Source organism: Chiroxiphia lanceolata, chromosome 5, assembly GCF_009829145.1.
Source record: "Chiroxiphia lanceolata isolate bChiLan1 chromosome 5, bChiLan1.pri, whole genome shotgun sequence".
In the NCBI taxonomy this organism is placed as follows: Eukaryota; Metazoa; Chordata; class Aves; order Passeriformes; family Pipridae; genus Chiroxiphia; species Chiroxiphia lanceolata.
In genome coordinates this window covers 30,153,550-30,170,277 of record NC_045641.1, presented here as the reverse complement: position 1 = coordinate 30,170,277, position 16,728 = coordinate 30,153,550, and the positions used below count along the sequence as shown (strand labels likewise).

Genomic DNA, 16,728 nt, shown 5'->3' with positions numbered 1-16,728 from the left:
TGGAATATGCTAATACAAACTATAATAGCAAGTGGATTGTGAATATCAGTTTTTATTTTAATAGTTGATGTAAATATTGCATCACTTTGTAATAACTAAAATGTTCTGGAAGTTACTGATGTTTCTATTGTTAATAAATAAAAAAATTACCTTTGCAACTGTGTAATTATTCCATGTTATTGTTTAAATGCTACCTGTTTATATACGCTGAATTGCTTCATGAGAATTAAGGCCGTGCAATTCAGTTCCAAGCCAACAGGATTTTTAAGTCCCATACCATCCAACAGTATTTCACTTTCCTTTCTGGATGCATTATTATTGTGAAAAGGAGATCTGATTTAATTCTGAAGCCAAGCTGATGCTAAGCTATGTTAGTATTTTAGATGTTTGCATGATCTTGGTTTGTTCTCCTAAAGTGTGATGAGCTTGGACTGTTCTCTGACAGTGCTCTGCAACCTGTGGGAAGGGTGATCGTGCTCGCTATGTGAGTTGTAGAGATGCTGATGGAGAAATAGCAGATGAATCTTTCTGTGCTCATTTACCACGACCAGCTGAAATTGCAAGCTGCTTTAGCCCATGTGGAGAGTGGCAAGCTGGAAATTGGTCCCCTGTAAGTATTAATGGTAAAATTTTTTGGTGTCTATTTAGATTATTGGCCAAAGCCTCTGTTTAGAACTCTGGGAGTTCATATTTTGTGCAAGTGTGGTTGAAATTGATTATATTGCAAATAATTAATTATCCCTTGAAAAAAATAAACTATATGTTTCTTCTTGTTGAAAATAAATATAAATGTCTCTGTTATTAATTATCAATTTCCTGTTTCAAACACTCTGTTAATTTTTTGGTCAGTGCACAGTTACGTGTGATAGTGGAATAGCAACAAGACAAGTTGTCTGTGTCAACTATAATCAACAAATCAACGAGAATTACTGTGATCCTGAAGGCCGACCATCTAAGGAACAGGAATGTAACATGCAACCATGTCCACGGGTTTATCATCATACGCCGAAAGTGCATGACCCTCTAAGCCATTTTCCAGAAATAGGTTACCATCCACAAGAGAATTTAAACCAGTGGAACCGTCCCTCTGTGGGAGAATATCAGTGGAGAACTGGACCCTGGGGAGCAGTAAGAAATTTTTTTAGAATATATTAATCTGTTCTCTCACATGTGTGTTAACATTTCTAGAAATGTTGTTGCAGTACAGATCTGGTTGAAAGAGAAGCAAGTTAATTTTAAAAATTATTATTATTGTAGTTGTTATTGTTATTCAGAATATATTAAATTCTAAATGTGAGATTTCAGTGATTTCAAATTTAAAATACTTCTACATAATAGTCATTTTTATTTGCAAATTTCAGTTTTGAAAGTTAACATTTAAAACCAAGTTGTTTTAACCAATATATTTTACATTTTTCTGATCATGGAATGGCGATACATATGTTTACATGTTTTGGTAGTGCTCTAGTACTTGTGCAGGTGGATTTCACCGTCGAGTTGTAGTATGTCAAGATAAGGAAGGAAGAAGTGGTAGTTATTGTGATGAGGCAACAAAACCTCCAGAGTCGAGACACTGTGATTCTGGACCCTGCCCACGGTGGAACTTTGGGAGCTGGGGAGAAGTAAGAGCATTTCACTTTCAAAGGGAAACATTGTTTACCACATAAGTTAGAAATAGCAACATAATTGTTTGACTGTGTGTGGAACGGAACAGCTTTTTTTTACTTATTTAAAAAGAATGAGTTTCAACCTGTTTATCTAAACTTTGTAAATATAAATGTAATATATGTATAGTGTAATATAAAGTTTGTAATAAATCTAGAACTGTAGTGGAAATATGAGTGGTGTAAACAAAAGAAGAAAGTATTGTGTAAGGCTAAGAATAGTGTTGCAGTAGCATCTTGAATCTTGAGACATAGAAAATTATATTCTGTTACAAAAAGATGAATTGTATGCAGAAAAACCTCAGTGCAATAGCTAGTCTAAGAAAAAAATGAGCACAAGAAGCTGTAGAGAAATTTTATTACATCTAATTTCATAGGTACTGACTAGAGTAACTGCAAGTAGTAGTAGCTACTGGGTTGTAGTCACAAATTAGAAGTATGAAGATAGGATCAGGCATCTAAAAGGTGTACCTGGGTTAGAATGTTTTGATTAAGCATTTTATGTTGTTGGACAAAGAACAGTTTCTCCATGCCATGTGAAGTCATATCTCGACCACGCATTCTTGCTCAAACACTACTGAAAGAGTTAAAACTGATTAGTTTTGCATTTATTCTAATCTAACCTCATATGATTGCTGCCCACTTTTCTTATTCATGATAAATCAATGTGTTGAGTTGAAAAAAAGAGGAAAAATTGGTTGAGTAACTTCTTTATTTTACTTTTTTTGCCCTCGTTTTGTCCAGATTTAGCCATTCAGTTTTCAAGGTCAGTCTGAGTGTCATTTTTTTTCTGTCTATAGCCATACACACTTGGGATACAGTTACTGCAGATGCAGTTTTTGTCTAATTTAGAATCCTTTGGAATACAGTAAAATGCTATAAACTATTATAGGTTGGTTTTATTATCTCATTAGGAATGAGAATTAGTATTTTTGTCTGGTATTGCAAATTACAGGCAAACTGAAACCCTGAAAACACATCCTGTAAGTATTTTACACTTAGTCACTATAAATTAAACTACGTAAAAGTATGCCCAGTGTCTGAGTCTTTTCTAAGTTCTCTGCCCAGTGTCTGGCGGTGAAAACTAGTTTTAAGACAAATTTCCATATTTTCCTCTTAGTAAAGAAAGAGATACATGCACATTTATTCTCACAAATGTTTACTTCTCCCTGACAGAGTAGAGTCTTGCTAACTGAGACTTTCTGCAGAAAATCACTTGATAAATCATAAAAGTGTAGTTTGGTAAATATTTTGGTGAGAGAATTTTTTTTCATTACATGAGATTAGACTTTTAAGTCCTTATTCATGAACAGGATGTCAGGGGAATATGGAAATAAACATAGTAAATAATAACATGTACTGATTATTGCTGTATCTTTTGGTTTAATGGTATGTGATGACTCTCTTAAGAAAATTATTGCATATAAAATTCTGTATTTCAGTGTACTCAGACTTGTGGAGATGGAATAAAAACAAGACTGGTGATTTGTCAGCTTCCTACTGGCCAAATGTTGGGTGATCAAAACTGTGAAATTCTAGACAAGCCACCTAATATGGCACAATGTAATGTGCATTCTTGCCCTGGTGATGTTTCATGGCATCGGGGACCGTGGAAATCGGTACGATAGCATTCACTAATATTTTTTGCTTTCTACTTCTTTGTGTCACTCTATTTCCTCTTGTCTTTTAAATGTTCTATTATTATTTGGTTTGATAACAGTGAAATAATAATGCATGTGGAATATAGGCTATGTATTTTTATTAAGAAATTGTTCCTGCAGTCATTGAATTAAATGAGAAGCAGTCATTTCCTTCAGTGGGAACAGTATCATGCTCTAAAAGATTATAGGGAATATTTTGAAAATTACCAGAAATCATCATAGTTGTTTTATTTTGAAGGGTTGTGATTTGATCTGTGTTTAGATATAAAAGGATATGCTGTAATTTATGCTCTAGTATTATCTACATGTTTATATTTGTAAAAAAATCCCAAACTTTTTAGTGTGTAACTTTTCTTACAGCATATTTAAGTATAAAATAACTTACACACATGTATATTACACTCTGTCATCAAACATTTTAGTCCATATTACCTGTACATTTGTGTATAAAAGTTTATATTAGTAGTTTTAAAATAGGGACTAATTAAAGCTATCTATGTATAATTATATATGTAACTATAATATGTTATTGTCTATATGTCACTGTCTATTAATGTGTAAAAATGCCTACTGTAATCACCATTAATCTTTAAAATTGCCACTAGCATATTATTAACATACTGAAGTAATCGTAGCAAGCTCTGCAATATAGAATACATTATATTTCCCAAGCTGTGAATTTGATAACAATATTGATTATTGTGCTAAATTCTAAGGAGAATAATGGCAATCAAAGGAGGTTGGATCCAGTTCTGGTTCCATCAAAATCAGCAAAAAACTTGTCATTAACATCCCTGGGAGATGGGCTGGGATAACAGTTGTGTGGTTTTTCTATTAAGATAAATATGTAATTTAGTTCTATGAATTAATATGGGAACATTTTAAAAGTATTGTCCAATTTCAAATATAATAATTTACTAGTGTTTATATAATCTAATTTATTGCAAATAGACTGTAAAATGAAACTTTGAATTAATGGTTTACCACAGTTATCTCTTTCTTCCACTATGCAAAACAGAGTTTTGGGTTGTGTTTAGCAGGCACTAGAGTATCTTATTTAGCCATTAGCCAAATAATTAATGGTGATTTGCTAATGCTTAATAAATGTGTGTACTTCAAGTGCTGAAAAGATAAGCAGGGTTCAGCACACAGTTGCCTTTGAACTCAATGTTTATTTTCCTTTTAGAGCAAGAATTATTCACAGCCTGTTCATTCCTTCAGTGATGCAGTTTGTCCTGCATTAATGTTACCTGTAAGCTCTTATATTGTAAACGTTACATATTGCTTAGTTTTATAAAGATTTTCATGTTGGTTTATATCTCAACTGATATGAAAAGCCATTTTAATCCTTTAAAAACTAAGTTTAGAGTTGATTCTATTTATCAGAGAGAGTTTGTGGCATTGTGGTTAGTCTGTAAAAGATTTAATTTGATTACACTATCACATGGTGTTGTGCAGAAACAAACATAGCAGGTTCAGGAAATAAAAGCAGGCTCACATATTGAATATGCTGTCACATTTTAGTAATTTAGATAGTCTGAATGCTGCCAACACACAATCTTTAGTTATTTTTTGTTGCTGTTTAAACAGAGCAAAATATATTCATTGAGGATGACTATTATAAAGGAGCAATAAAAGCTTTAGACACAGGAACACTGTTGTAGCCTAGCACAAACAACTTTTTTTAGCCATGATTGACTAGAGATATGTTAGTTTGGCCCTGACTATCTTATGCATTTTTGACATAATAAATGCTCTAATATAGGAAACCATTAATGACTGGAGACAGAAGTCCTCAAACCTGCCATATCTATGCTTACTCCCTTCTCTATAAAGACAGCAAGAACCAGATAAAACACTGCTTATATTTTTCATAAAAGTATCGAGTAATATTTATGTGTCAGAACAGCGATGCAGTGCACTTTTGTGTCTACTAGTGAGATTCCAATGTTAAAACTTAAGCAGAAACTGAGATGCATGAATTCCCACTCGTAGCTTAATTTTGTGCGATAGATTCTGCCACCTTTTCCTTCTGACATGCATGGCGAAGATAATACATGGAGAAAGTGAGTAGAAAGAAGGGAATTTCTGACTAATTGCTTTACCTGGAACAACTCCTTGACATGCTTGAATATGGGCTCTTCTCTGGCCCAGCCAGTTCAGAAATGTGTATCAAAATTGTTTAAAACTTTTCCTTATTCTGATGTAGCTTTGTCTAAACCATGTCTGAACTAAAAGCTTCACTCATGGATTATTCCAACTTTTTCATAGCAAAATAATTTCCTGTTGTATTTTAGATACCAGCAGAAATAGATTCAGAAAAGGTCAAATTATCTAAGACTAATTCAGAACCCTGAGTCAAGAACCTGATCCACCATGCAGAAGGATTGTTTTGGTTTAGCCGTTGTCAAAGTCTTTTGTGCTTTCTTTGATATTGGGGCATTCTAGCTTCTTTCTAGCCAAAAATTCTAGCAAGAAACGACTGAATATGGCACTTAGTGCCAAGGTCTAGTTGACAAGGTGGTGATTGATCAGAGGTTGGACTAGATGATCTTGGAAGTCTTCCAACCTTAGTGATTCTATGAATCTAACTTCTTCCAACAGCTATTGTTATATATTTGAGAATAGAAGACTTTTAGCCAAGTGTATTTCTTTCAGTTGTTGATTAATTTTACACAGTGTAATTAAAATAAAACATATCTTGTAAATGCAGAATAGGACAGTTGCAAGGAAGGCTCTGTTTCTGATTTGAAGCCAGAGTTTCGGTTGATGCTTTCTGCAGTTTAGCAGCTATGGGCTGTTACACTTTGTAATGTCTGTCTGTGGCTACTGGAGCTGATCATCACAAGCTTAAAGGCTCTGTGCTCCTCTCTTGCTGATTTCTGCAGTTGTCCAAATGGATGGGAGGCAAGTAAATCTCAAATTCTGAAGGATCATACCAGTCCAGGAAGCTTTATCAGAAATACCATCCATGTGCAGAAACTTTGATTTTTTTGGTAATCTGTGAATCTTTAATTCAGTCCAGTATTTTCATAGAATGATATTGAAATCAGAAAGACTCTCTGAAGTTTTACAGGGAGGAAGGTTAGGAAACACATCCTTATGCCTGTAAGTTAAATTCATTTGGTCTGAAGGTCATTGAGAGACTCTGACAATGATCTTTTTAGAATGTGGCTTATGTCTTCTGCCCCCTTAGTTTTTGTTCAAGTTTCTGAGTGAATTTTCTTTAGTAAGAACTGAATCATGTTCATTAGTTTTCCTCTTTTGTTTTCTTGATTTCCTTTTTACCAAAATTCAGAGGAAATGGAGTGGATTTGCACCTAGTCCATTCATCTTGAAGGACTTTGCCTTTTTTTTAAAGAATATTGGTGTCAATTTTTAATGTAATTGAGCTTGATAAATATTATACAAGCATTCCTAAATTCAAGTGTTTCAAAATTTGAAACATTTGATTTCAATTTCACTGCCAAATTGTTATGTGCTTAAGTACACCAACTCTTTTTTGGTATATAGAAATGACAATACAGATGTATATATTTTGATATACACATATATGTAATGTATTTATGAGGTAAATATAGCTGCTTATTTTAATGTAGTTGCACCACCGCCACTCTAGTTTCGTTGGTGAAGAGATTGAGGCAGTGTTCCAAACCTTCATGAAAGAATGAAGAAAGTACAAGCTAAAAAGTATGGAAAACACATGTCACATTATCTAATGTCAAGAAAAACTGCATAGCATTCTGACAGCTGGCTAAGAATACTTTGTTCTAGTATAGATTTTTATTGTATCCCTTCTTTCCAGAGTGCATTGTTGGATTTCTGTGTTTAGTCCATGCAGTAAGACTTCTGGTTTATTGTATTAATTTTCGTCAGAGTAGTTCTGGTTTTCTGAACTTAATGATAACCAGTTGTACTTTACTTAAAGCATGAAAAGAGAGAGTATTAGAGAGTATTACAAATTTGCAAAGACACCATAAGGTTTTTAAACTCAACCATAATTAGTAGATTTAACAATTTTGTGCTAGAAGAGTTGTAGAATAATCTATCTTAATTTACTTCAAGAATAATGCTTTATTACTTTCAATACTAAGCTTTTTTTCCATTGAGCAGTATTTCCCATATCCACATGCTTTAGTATTCTTAGCCAAACAATTGTCTGTAACCTGACAAAAAGTTATGTGGGAATACAATCAAATCAAATGTTGGTTGGATCAATGGTTATGTTTAGGCACAACAAATCTGCAGATACATAGTGCACATATAGTTACAGTCTTGAAAAGATTCTGAGTATAGCATGCTAGAGAATAAAATATTATTTTTAGTAGTACTTGGCTGGGAAATAATTTGATATAATTTTTCGCAAGTTAGGAGATTTCTTGTGCCAAAGCCCTTGCCTGGTACCTGGGCAAAATGTGTAATGTGAACATACGTTTTGTTTTACTCTTCCTTCTGCTGTTCAGCAAGTGATAACTCTTCTACACATCTAGTATGCATTTCCTAATGGAGGTTTTTTATGGTGCCTTCACGTCAAGGATTGTATTTGACTACTAAGTGAAGCATCACCTTTTTATCTTAGTTTTCTTTAGGGTTTTGGTATTTATCTCTTGGTTAAATGGTCATATCTTCCTTACTAGTCTCTTTTTCTATGCCACCTAGTTTGTTGCCTGCACAATAGAAAACAGTGTAACTTTCTCAAAATTCCTGATATGATATATATCTACTTTTGTTGTGCTGTGTACCTTCAATTTTTATATATTTTTCTAAAAATCGTAGGGAATGTGGGCAGATATTACACTGGGGGAATAGAATAAACTATTCATATATGGGAAGACAATACTTTCAGGCTTCACATAGTGAGGAAAGTTTGTTCACATTTTTGCATGACAAGAATTTTAATATATTTAGGAGCTTGACTTTATTTTTGGCCCCCTGTGGTTTTTCAGTGCTTACAAAAACCCCTGAAGGTCCAGGTAGTGAAACAGCAAGGTTTCTGCTTAGGCAGTTGCTAGTAGCAGTTCATGTTACCTTGAAAACTTTATATTTCCTTTGGGCATTAATTCTTATATGAGTGTGGATAGCTACCTAAATTTTATCATAAACATTTTAACCTGAATTATTTTAACTTGAAATTTATGTTTGCTTTTCATCCTTTCTCATTCCTTTAGAAAGAATACATAGCTCTTTACAAAAGATAGTTCTATTTTGTTTGTCTGAAATGTTCATAAAATATAGATTTAAATTCTTTTAAATCTTTTTCTCACTCTTAGGATTTGTATGTAATTAATAATTATTACCTGTGATTCAGAGAAAATAGGCATAAAAAGAGTGGATCATCTTCAAAGTTATCTTTAAGTGTTACTGCTATTACTTACTGCCCTTCCGACACATAATGTAATATTGTTTAAAGTGGCTGCTTTTCTAGTTCTTCAATTTTCTACTTACTTGCTCCCAAATAATTTTGATGTAATTCTGTCTTTGCAGTAGTGGAAGAAATCTATTATTACTTTTAATGAATATGAATCTATTTTTTTTTAAATAGTCCCAGTATCCTTCCAGTGTTGTTACTGCCAGGCATCCCATTGACTTCTGCAGGAGCAGAAACAGCCCAGATTTGCATAAGTAAAATATTTATTTGTTTTTATTGTAATGCAAAAAATCTTTCTATGTATGATAAGTGCCTTCATTCACTTTTTCTAATGTGTAAAAAGTATTTATGTCTTTAAAAATAATCTTTTATATTAAAAGGGAATTCAGAATCAGTGAACTTGGTTTTCAAAACCAGCTTCAGTCTTTACCTCTACTTCTGCTGCTGCCTAATGTCAAACTTCAAAATACCTCACTGCCAATACAGTACATTAAATTAATATCCCATGGCCTGAAATCTTAATGTTAGCATCTGCTATTCATTTTTTAAAACTTTGGAAATTGATAGTGGGAGGCCTTTTCAGAGATAACTGATGACATACGTCACTGCCCAAATAATGTCATAAAACAGACTTGGGATAATGAATTTCATTTAGGGTCATTCTGATAAAAATCAAAGAAAATACTTGTTTCCAAAAATTCAAAAGCAAATATTTGTGTAATGTTAATCAAGTTTAAAGGAAATTTCTCCTTTTTGGTGCTATGTTACCTGTATAGCTTGAAATAATAAATAATTTATAATGTATGTGTGATAATTTAATTTAATGACTGTGACTTGTGTCTGTGAAATACAGTTACATTTTAACCCTTCTTTTTCGTGCATGTTGTGTGGCTTTGTGTTTATATTTATTGTGCCCTTTATTAAGGAATGTTAATGTTTAAAGTCTTTAAAAAATAAATAAAAGGGTGGGACAGGAACTAACCACTTTGCTGAAAGTGAGGGTTTTTTTACTCGAGTAACCTTTGTGTTGAAATTAACTACATATGATATTTTAGTGACATTATTTTCATGGGGAGAGCTCTTAAACAGAAAAAAAACACTGTTACTGAAATAGGTCATTGGCACATGATCTTTGATGACAAAGCTTAAAGATCCTAGCTGTTTCTTTTTTTGCTGGAGCTTCAGTTTTGCTGGAGCTTCAGTTTTACAGCCCAGTCCTGCTCCCACTTAGTCTGTGACAAAAACATAGAAAACTGAGGATCATAACATAATGCTCAGTTCTTAATCTCAAAGACATAACATGGGTTTTTACATTCCCAAAACACTTTTGCAGGAAGAGGTTTGCAGAACTTTCAGACCATGCTTTTAGAAAGAGGACAAGTAGAGGGTAACAATGTTGGTTCAAAGTGTTTTTGAGACCCACATTTAGAAGTTGTTAAACATATGAAAGTTTAAGCATTTCCAAGCATTTATGAGGGTCAGTACACAAATATTTTTATTACCTGGTGTGGGTTGGAAAATGAACAATGTGTTCCCTAGTTCTGTGTTGCAGGAGTTCCTAGTCCTTTCTTTGAAAACCAGTAAGTGTGGGAGACTGGTGACTCCACTAAAATAGCCTGATATTCATATCAGTATATGTTTTAGCATGTATCTACCTGGCCCTTTCACTTCAGTGAGAGCAGGATTGGGCACTTAGATTTCCTGCTGAATCAGTCATTTGGAAGCTTTCATGCGTGCTCATATTTATGCACATGAAACGTCATGTTGGAAACCTTGATTGTTAGTAATTGAAAATGTACAGAAGAGTGACTTAGGTTAAAAGCAAACTGGATTTCAACACATGAAGGTAGGTAAAATGTTTCATTTCTCATCTAAAATATATTTTCATGCCAAATTAATATTTAATATAAATTTGGGGGGAGAGCATAATTCTTTAGGTGATATTTAGTTCAGTGACATAGAAAGAGTTATATTTTGTATACTTCTAAAAAAGTTTGAAAAAATTCTGACAATGCTATATTGTTCCAGTATATATTGCTTTGACTTTTCAGTTTTTTAAAGTTCAAATACAAAATCTTAGATTTTAATAAAATGAAAAAAGTGAAGTGATTTGAAGTGATACTTTTTATGGAGCAGAAAAACACACAAGAGATCATGTATTTGTCAGTCTTTTAATTTCTGAGCTACTGTTTTGCTGTTGCTAAAATGAATAAAAATGATAAATCAGGGGTTGCACTTGCTGGCATCCAGGATTTCTTCTGCTCATATTTAGGTTTTTGCAAACTTGGATGAAACTAATTTGTCTACTGTTGTGAGACTGCATTATGTCTAGTTACTTTTGTAACTGGTTAATTGAAAAGACCCTATCTCTAAAGATAATAAAACGAAATTTTAAATTGTGAAAATATTATAAACTAATGCTTTTTTACTGTCCGACCCCTTTGTGCAAATGTAACTTCCATAGCAGAGATCCTCCATCATGTTAATAATGTGGTCCAACTTGCATTGTGAAGACCTATGAACAAAATGTTCCTCTCAAGGGGCCAAAATTACTTTTCAGTGAGTGCAGATTGTGTCATTCCTGTGCATTTGTTCAGTTTTCCCCAGCTTCACAGGAGGCAGGAGTCTAACCTCCCTGTGATACAGTTTGTTAAACTGTGTCCAGTTTTTGGAAGCAACAAATGGATTCACTTTGGGTTTTCGTGCGGGTCTGTGAACACAACTGCTGGATGAACACAGATACACCTGTTGTTCTCTATTTGGAAAGTGTGTCCGGAAATTTACCCATTTATTAGAAACAGGGAGAAAAACCCCATGTTTCTTTTGCTTACGGTGTTTTATTAGTGTCTTGTGTAGTAGTGATCCCAGTGTACTACTAGAATAGTTTTACAAGAGTCTAAACAGACTTTTGGGACAACTAGGGATCATCAAAATGCAGTTTGTCAGACAACTCAAGCAACTACCATGTTTAATCCTGTAGGTTTTAAACTGATCTTCATGTCCAGTCACAGAAGTTATGATCAAAAAAGACAGAGAGGAAGAAAATACCTTTAAACATTTGGAATATATTTTATACTTTTTCATTTCTACTGTTGTAGCTGCACTCTAGTAGGCAGTTGAACCCCTCACAGTCATTCTCTCCCTCCCCCTGATGGGATGGGGAAGAGAATTGAAAGGGTAAAACTGAGAAAACTCATGGGTTAAGAAAAAGTAATTTTCGTAGGTAAAGCAAAAGCTGCATCAACAAGCAAAACAAAACAAGGAATTCATTCACCACTTCCCATAGACAGGCAGGTGTTCAGCCATCCCCAGGAAAGCAGAGGATCACGTGTGATATTTGCTTGGGAACACAAATGCATCACTCCACATGCCCCTTCTTCCTACTTGTTTCCCACAGTTTTTAGTGCTGATGGCAGCATCACTTGTTCCGAGATAACCCTTGGGGTTGGCTGTCCCGACTGTGTCCCCTCTGAACCACTTGTTCAGTCCCAGCCTCCTCACTGGCCTTGATGCTGTGTGAGCACTGTTCAGCAATAACTAAAATATCCATGTGTTTTCAACACTATTTTAATCACAAATCCAAAAGCTTGCCCTACAGTAGCTACTGTGAAGAAAATTAACTCTATCTCAGCCAAACCCAGTAAAGTTACAGTACTGCTTCTAGTCACTCATTTATATTTTAAGTCTTTATCTATCTAATATGAATATAAAGAGAAACTATTGCATGGTTTGCATTTACTGGCCTTTTTTTCAGTATCCAGAAGCCCACTGAGCCACCAGCTAAAAACACTTCCTTTAAATAAAAGGTTAAGGAAATTTGGTATGCAACCAAACTCTTGGAGTTCAATCCACCAAACAATACAAGGTCTTCAATTTTTCAATTAAATGATAATAGCAAAAGAATCAAAAAGCTTTTAGAATGTCTGCTGCAGAAAGACCCTCAGTTTTGTAGGAATTGATGATGGCATGGCTGTATGAGAGTCCATCTGTGCCACAGAAAGCACCAGGAGTTCTGTCAGGCTGATCCTCACAGAACTTTATTGCTATGAAGAAAACACAAACAGATGAATCCTAGTTACCAGTGTTATGGAATGACTTTGAACAATAGTAATGAAGGCCAGCTTTTACTGCAGATTTATGTATTTAAAAGAACCTGACATATGGGAAATACGACGTTTGCCCATATTGAGACAGTGCTAGAATTTCTGTGTAAAATGGTTACAGGATGGTGTTTTTTTCAATTTGCAATTTTTAAAGAAATGTTGAAATTTCTTGTGAGATTTAAAGATTTTATGTGCAGAAAATATATGAAAATATAGGAAAAATTGTACTCTCCATAAACCTCCAATTGTGTGGAATGTCATACAAGTGGAACCACATTACAGAAAAATTGAGCAGTAAAGACTATGCTATTCTTGACCATGTTTGAGTTTGAATGAGGGATATCAAGCAGCCATAGTTACGTGCAGTTGTACTTTCCCCAGTCTTTCCACACAGACCGCATAATAACACATTGGGAGCTTCAAGAAGAAAGCTTATGAGGGGCAAAGTTCAGCCTTGTAAGAAATGTTCTATAGGCTGGATGCATTAAAAGTGGCTTCCAGAGCACAGAGCAAGGCTTTACTCCTGTACCAGTGAGAATTCAACACTTCTTACTGATGTGCTTTCTCATGTGTTAAAAAAAATTAAAAATTAGGAGAATTTTTCTTTCTTTAATTGCACTAAATATCACTTACCGCTGTGTTTTGTAATGTACCTCATTCAGCTGCTGTGTGCTCAGTATACACTCAGAGCAATCGCTTTCTTTTTTTAACTTGTTAGAGGAAAATCTCTTTTCAGAATGCTGGTGATCCTTATGGGCATGTAAAGCAATGAGCTGGTAGTCTGTTAAAAAGATTGTGCATGCCTGTAGAATTAGACTGTTCAGTACTTTTTAAGTGAAGATTTTTAAGGTCCTTGACTGTGGCTCAGGGCAACCTAGGTGCTTCTGTAACTGATATGTATGCAAGGCTTTAAGAATAACAATCCTTGAGTTAGTTGCCTAAATTTTACTAAGGTCTCATTGAAATCGTAAAGGATCTGGTCCTTAGAGATAATTAGGTTTTGTTCCTCACACTGCTGTTGGTGGGAGACGGTCACTGCAGCAGCTGTAAGAATCTGGCCCCTGCTGAAGCAGGTAGGAGCTGCTCCATGAAATTCCAGGAGTTAAAGTACCCCAAGCACTTGGTTCTAGCAAAACTGCTTGGAGGCACATCCTAGTTTGGTCTTTTATTTGTTTTTAAGTTTTGGCAATTGTATGTAAGCAGAAGTTTACAAATGCTTAATGTCTGGGGGTGTCTTCTAACTTTTAAAAGTATCAGGACCTTTCATTCCTTCAGAGCAACAACACGTGAACATAATGAATTTAACAACAATGTTCTTACATGAATTAAGCTTAAAAAATGCAACTAAAACACAAAATAACAACAACAAACAAATCGAAAAGCTCTTAATTTGAAACCCATTATATTAGGATACTATTGAATCACCTCTTGCACTGTGAAGGTCCTTTTTTTCAATGTAAGATCTATTCAACAGGAGGTTTGGATGTATGGAAACAGAAAATCAGATCTGTGTCTTGATGAGTATGTGAAAGAATAAGATAGCAAATCTATATGAAGAAATGCTGCCTCTGTATTTCTGGAAAAATTACAATTTTTAAGGATTTGATGCATTTAAGATTTTTTTATATAATCCCAAACTCTTGAACGTGTCTTTTTAAGTTTTTAACATAACATTAAATTAACATGGAGTGAAAAAACTCCCTCAAAAAAGATATTTAAATGTGAATATTTTCATGGTATAATTTGGCAATGTCCTGTAACTTACTGTCTCTTACAACAAAGAAAAAAAATCAATCAGATGACTTATACAAAATTATATTACTGGAAAGATAAAGTATATTCCTTATAATTGATTTAATTTTTTTTTAAATACAAACATTTTTAAAAATAATTGAAAATATTTTCTACCTACAGATTTTAGGTATTTTCCATTTGTGTTCCAGCATTTTACATTAAGATAACTAGGTTTCAGCTAGCTTTAGTCATCAGAGCTGAACAGTATTTGAGTGAAATATTTGACATAACTGTTCATAAAGCTTCTGTTATTTTTAACATCCAAATTGGTATTTTCCTTTCTGAACTCCCTCTTCAGGTTCCAGTCTAATAGACTTAAAGTCAAATGTGGATTCTCTTAGTTCCTCTATAATTCTATTTTAATTACAAAATTTAGTAGAACATCTTTATGAAAGAGAAGCAGGCATTGCTCTGGAACTGCTAACATTATCTTAAATAAACTAACTTAACACAAAAACCTTCAGTTTCTTTCTTTAGAAGAAGGAATATCAGAAATTATAAAGACGAAATTAGTCCATTTAAATATAACAGAGATAGCTCGGTTGAATTTGGACCAATGAAGGGAGAAACAACCCTACTGAAAAAATTGAGATCCAGTTTTAACCTGTGTAGAAGTAAACATGTAATGTTATATCTAGTGGGAAGAGATATGGGAAGATCTTTCTAAGACTGAGATGCAGGATAAGAGATTTCTTTGTATAGTCTATTGCTGTTAGCAGCCATTAGCCCTGTACAATAAATGTATTTTTTGTTGAATATAAGATATCTGCACAAGGTGTATAAACAAACATGTTTATCTACTGAAAAGTATTGTCTTAGTACTTAATGTTGAGTGCAATGAGAAATTAAAGAGTGAGATTATGCTGTGCTGGGAGATAATTCTGTGCTGTGGTAGTCTCAGCTCCTAAAGTGAGGACTTCTTGGGACAGCTTCTTTGGTTGCAGCTCTCAGCCTGGAATGATGTCCCCACAAGGGCTATAAGGCCTCTCGAGGGAGCACTCTGGAGCCTGATTTATTCTGCAGAGGGAAAAGCCGTTGAGGAAGGAGGGACATGTAGTATTTTCCTAACACATCATAGGCGGAGGTTAAGTAACTCTGTGCTGCACTTCACTTCCTACTAAAGAATTAAAAGGAAGAATCTTTAGAGTTTATGTCTATAGTTTATGTTTGAAATTCCTGAAAAAAAACTTTAAGGGAGAGTAAATTATCAGATGACAATAGTATTTTAGTTTTCGTGCATACAAGTTATCTTACTTGCTTTGATAAATAAATCCTTTTAATTCAGAGCTGAGTTTTCTGAGAGGCTTTTATAATGATATGGTTTGCAGAGTTTTAAGTTTTCTGACCTACATTATTAAAATTTCAGGTAATTTGGTTATCTACCTAGCTTAAAGACATTTCCAAATTAATAAAACATAAATTGTAAAACTACATGAACAGTATTTTAAAAACATAAATTGAAAGGTTTTGTTGAGAGCAAAATGATTTAATGTAGAAACAAACATTCTTATTTACTGAGATTTTAGAGCAGACATGTAAAAGGCAAATTGTGGCCAAATCAGTGGTCTTATCTTTTTATAAATACAGTTGCATAAGAGAAACATACTACCCATTGCATTGTGTGATAAATGTATTGCTTTATTGTGCAAAGATTTAATTTTAAACAGAGTGGCAGTTTTAATTAAACCTTTAAGATAACACATAGAAATGTTTAAGGGCACATAGGAATTGCTACAGTATTGAGGACAACTGAGTCAACTGAGATTCTGTTTAACAAACTGTTGTTATTGTGAAAAATGTTTCTTTCCTTGCAGGTTAATTTATTATAGGTGCTTGTTCTATATTTTTAAAACTGTCACTCAGCTATTGTTCTCAGGCAAATATTGGCCAGGTTTTATACTGAAAGCAAGCAGGTGCAGGTAGTGCAGGTGCGTAGGACAGCCCTGATGTGAAAAATTAAAATCAAGCCTCACTGAAGTCTGACAGCAGTCCAGCAGTTTAGCAGAGGAATGGCCATTTCTCCGGAAGAGTCTGGTCTGTCAGACACACTCTAGTCACAGCTAGGGCATACTACCAAGGTGAGTTTCACAGAATATGTCTGCAGCCCATCAGTTTTACCTTGGAGGAAGCAAGGATGA

General features: G+C 34.1%; 1 protein-coding gene across 4 annotated transcripts in view; it reads left to right on the top strand.

Annotated features, from left to right (window-relative positions):
- ADAMTS20 (ADAM metallopeptidase with thrombospondin type 1 motif 20) overlaps positions 1-16,728 on the top strand; it is a 90,471-nt gene that overhangs the window by 61,631 nt on the left and 12,112 nt on the right. For all 4 annotated transcript variants that reach the window (XM_032688937.1, XM_032688935.1, XM_032688936.1 and 1 more), the window contains 4 exons: positions 446-610; positions 850-1,128; positions 1,461-1,622; positions 3,107-3,283. In XM_032688937.1, coding sequence (XP_032544828.1) covers positions 446-610; positions 850-1,128; positions 1,461-1,622; positions 3,107-3,283 — 783 coding nt within the window. The remainder of the gene's footprint in view (positions 1-445; positions 611-849; positions 1,129-1,460; positions 1,623-3,106; positions 3,284-16,728) is intronic.